Source organism: Lipotes vexillifer, unplaced genomic scaffold (genome assembly GCF_000442215.2).
Source record: "Lipotes vexillifer unplaced genomic scaffold, Lipotes_vexillifer_v1.1 scaffold2700, whole genome shotgun sequence".
Classification (NCBI taxonomy): Eukaryota; Metazoa; Chordata; class Mammalia; order Artiodactyla; family Lipotidae; genus Lipotes; species Lipotes vexillifer.
The window spans coordinates 383,955-388,178 of record NW_006773303.1 but is presented as its reverse complement, the minus strand read 5'-3'; the positions used below and the strand labels follow the sequence as shown (position 1 = coordinate 388,178).

Sequence of the window (4,224 nt, the reverse complement as noted above, 5' to 3'; positions counted from 1 at the left end):
AAAAAAGAATCCACCTGCCAATGCAGGGGACATGGGTTCGAACACTGGTCTGAGAAGATCCCACGCGCCGCAGAGCAACTAAGCCCGTGTGCCACAACCACTGTGCTCTAGAGCCCACGAGCCACAACTACTGAAGCCCGCATGCCTAGAGCCCATGCTCCACAACAAGAGAAGCCACCGCAATGAGAAACCCCCACTCAGAGCAACTAGAAAAAGTCCAGGCGCAGCAACAAAGACCCAACGTGGCCAAAATAAATAAATAAATTTAAAAAAAGAAAAAAAGCCCAGCTCAGTCAGTCATTTACTTCCTGACCCAGGAAAAAGTCAAGTCACTTCTTCCTGGGTCTCCCTTTCTCACTTGTCCTGGGTAAATCAAACTAGATCAATGTTTCTGAACCTCAATTCTGCATCAAAATCAAATTTTTAATGCAGATACATATATAATATACATGTATATATAGGTACATATGGATATATACAAATATACATACAGAGAGACAGAGAGAAAGAAAGCAAACGTGACAAAATGCTAAAAATTAGTGAATCTGGGTAAAAGGAAATATAAGAACATGTTGTACCATTATTGCAACTTTTCTGTAAATTTGACATTTTTTTAATTTTTAAAATATGGATGTCCAGCCCTATTTCTACAGACTCAGAAGGGTGCTCATGGCGTGAACTTAATGGGCCCCCAGAGGGGTTCTCTGCCCAGCCAGGATTCCAGGATACCAGACACGGACAACCTGTCAGGCCCCAGCTCCCAGACCATGGTTCTGAGAGTCTGAGAAGGTTTTGCTTGTTTGACCTCTGGGACAGTCCCACAAAAGAAACAAAAGTCACTAGAGGAAAAGGTGAGGAGGTGGGCGGAACAGCTTGCCTCACCCTTTGCCATCAGGTCTCTCCAGATCCCACCTCCACAGCACCCCAGGCCCACAGTCACATGGCCCCAGGGCACTAGGCAGCAGTGACAAAAAGACCTCTTTATGCCACGAACTTGAGTCCCAGGGCTACCTCTGCCTCCAAGTACCTATATGATCCTGGGCAAATCACTCAACCTCTCCAGACCTCAATTTTCTCTTCTTAAAAATGGACACACGGGACTTCCCTGGTGGTCCAGTGGTAAAGAATTTGCCTTCCAATGCAGGGGACGCAGTTTCGATCCCTCGTCAGGGAACTAAGATCCCACATGCCGCAGGGCAGCTAAGCCCGTGCGCCACAACTAGAGAGAGAAAAAAAACCGCATGCCACAACTAGAGAGAAGCCCGCATGCCGCAACCAAGACCCGACGCAGCCAAAAATAAGTAAATAAATAAATAAATAATCCTTTAAAAAAAAATGGAACACACTACCACCTATACTGATTTCTCATGAGACACTGTGGGTATCATATGAGAAAGGGGACATGAATATCCTTTGGGAACCCACAAATCACTGAACCAAGGTATAGTCATCCACCAGGATTTTCCTCATCATGGTCCCACTGCCTGGGGGGGCTCGGGGTAGAGGTAGACAATGCAGCAAAGTGGACCTGGAAGTGCCAGAGATTACTACGAGAGCTTCCCTAGTTGGCCTGAGGGCCAGAGGAGGAGTCAGGACACTCCCGATCTGGGACAGATCAAACCGCATATCCCTGGGTCATGATGACCTGGTGACCACCATGCTCATTTTCCACCCCAAACTGAGCTCCTTGGTTGGAACAGCGAGGAAGAATTGGAGAAGGGAAAAGGAGACTTCCCCTAGGACCCCCCCCCACCATTGTGTCCTGATCACATCTTTGTCCTTAGACCTCCTCCAAAACTAAGAGAACAGGCAACAGATGGGGTTCCTTGGAGACCTGACACTTGAGCCAGTTTTCCCAGCTATAAAACAACAAGAGGCAGTAAGGGCCACCCCACTAAGAAGAGCAATGAGAACAATCCGCTGTTTAATTGGGCGACAAGGCTGCTGTGTAACCCCATTAATGACGACTATAAGAAAGGATGCAACACGGTCAAGCTAGGCTGGGCCAACAGGCCTCATGAGTGGACTCGAGATTCACCATCAACTACAGTAAAGACGGTCCAGCCATTCGGGTCCAGGCGTCCCACGCTCAGGCCAGAAGGGCTCCAAAGGTCATTCCATCCACTCCGGCCCCAGTGCACATGGGCTGCACCAGCCTCCACCCAGCCCACCCTCTCTTAGGGGCCTGGCTTGCACTCTATGGCCCCTCCCTGCCTCCTTCCACCTCGGCTCACCTTGTCGATGAAGGAGGCAAACTGGTTCAGGCAAACTGCTCCCGCCCCTGGGTGCGCACCCGCTGGATCTCTGGGTCGATCTCCACACTGAGGCAGGTCAGCAGGCTCTGGTTGACAGTGACCTGCTGGATGCCTCCAGGAGGACAGGTGGGCCCAAACGTCTGCCTGCCAGCCCCCGGGCCCATATAGGCCCCACCACCAAGGCCGAAGCCTCCCAGGGCCTGTCCAGATGAGGCCCCTCCAGCCACGCTCACCGAGATACTCTTGCTGGCCCCCAAGTTATAGAGGCTCCGGCTGCGAAAGCCGCCCGTGCTGGGGCCACAGCGGACCCTCCCCCCGCTGCCACCACTCCGGGACACGGTCACCCAGCTGATGCTGCTGGGGGCCTGGGAGCCGCCCCCTCCGCTGGCAGAGTTAGAGCTGAAGGCCCCTTTGGTGGAGTACGTCTGCTGAGACATGGAGGACCTCGTGGCTGCAGCAGAGCTGGAGCGCAGGCCAGGAGAGCTGGGAAAGAGCACGGTGAACTGCTGGGCCACTGATGGCTTTTTTATCTTTTCCAGGATCCTGGGCTCCACAGACACTCCTGCCCCATCGCCCCTGGAGAGAGGGAGGGGCCCTGTGGGTCAGGGGAGTCTCCTCTCCCATAGCGGGAGGGAGGGGCTGCTCCCAGTTACTGCCTGAGCTCCAGAGCTGGGGCTGAGCCGAGACCGTCTGGGGCAGGATGCCACCTCCTTCTTCCCACTGGGGCGCTCCTGACTTGGAACAGGATGATAGGGGCTGCCATGGCCACGGCCACCACTCAGTGGCTGGCTGGCCTCCTCCCACCCAGTGGCCACCATCAGTGGGGCTCTGTTCTGGGGTTGGTCCCAGGCCCCTGTGGTAAGCCAAGGCCCCAGGGCCCAGGCTGTGCGGTGGTGAGGGCGGAGGCATGGGGCAAGGGGCTGTGGAGAGGGTGCCCAGACCTGTTCCAGTCCCACCCTCCCAGCCCACGGCCTCGGTGTCTCCTGGCAGGTCCAGGGTGTAGGGGCACAGGTGACAGCCTGGGGTGGCAGGGGGCAGGCAGCCTGATCTTTTGTCATACGCTGGCAAACTGTCTGCTCGGTGGAGATCCTGTGCTGGGCAAAGGGGATACAAAGACAGAAGAGGGTCCCTGCCCAGGCTCCCGGGAGCTAAGATCCCTCATGCCACACAGTGCGGCAGAAAAAGAAGAAAAAAGAAGATGTAAGTATCCAAGAAAAGCCCCGAGAGGCCTATGGACACCCCAGTCTTCCCAGCCCGCGGAGCCCCAGTGCTCAATCCAGAAAGGCCGGGGGGTTCCTCAAATCACATCGCAGAGTCTCCTCCACGCCCACCCACCGCAGGCTGCTGGGACCAAACATATCCCCAAGGGAGAAATGGGTGACACCAGTGTTAGTCAAGTGTTAGGACGAGGGAGCATTGAGGACCTGAGTTAGAGATTATTCCTCCTCGCCCACCTTAGCTTTCAGCAAGGAAGTGGCAGCAAGAGGAGAGAGACTTTCCTGAGGAAGGAGCAGAGACAGCATTTGCTGTGGTCCTCACACAGCTGCCAGGGCTAGAGCTGGGACTCTCAGCAACTGTGTCCCCAGGATCCCAAAGGACAGGACATGGGACCGCCCCCACAGGAAGGCAGGCAGAGAGCGGGCCACTCCAGGAGGCTGTGGGATCCTTTCTAGGGCCTCTGGGAAGCTATAAATGGCTCCCAGTTGCCTGAAGGAGTTGAACCCAGCCTCCCATGGAGGATGGGGGTGAAGGCACTCACAGAACTAGTCCCTTAATGCCCAAGAAGGATTTTTCTCCCTGCTTAGAGTTAGAACACCAGGCACTTGGGGGAGCTGGGCTGGGAGATGAATCCCCACTGAGGTGTATGTCCTCGGGCAACATTCAACCTCTCTGGGCCCCTTCACCTCTGCCTATAAGCAAGGCCCACCAGGGAAATCCTTTCAAAAATCACTGGCCCCCACCTCTAAAC

At 54.8% G+C, this 4,224-nt stretch overlaps 1 protein-coding gene across 1 annotated transcript in view; it reads right to left on the bottom strand.

Moving 5' to 3' along the window:
• The window catches only part of LOC103082545 (keratin, type II cytoskeletal 79), an 11,551-nt gene extending 7,938 nt beyond the window's left edge, over positions 1-3,613 (bottom strand). Inside the window, 5 exon segments of the mRNA XM_007472060.1 lie at positions 2,235-2,263; positions 2,266-2,831; positions 2,943-3,108; positions 3,212-3,349; positions 3,562-3,613. Coding sequence (XP_007472122.1) covers positions 2,235-2,263; positions 2,266-2,831; positions 2,943-3,108; positions 3,212-3,349; positions 3,562-3,613 — 951 coding nt within the window.
• Positions 3,614-4,224: the final 611 nt, after the last annotated feature.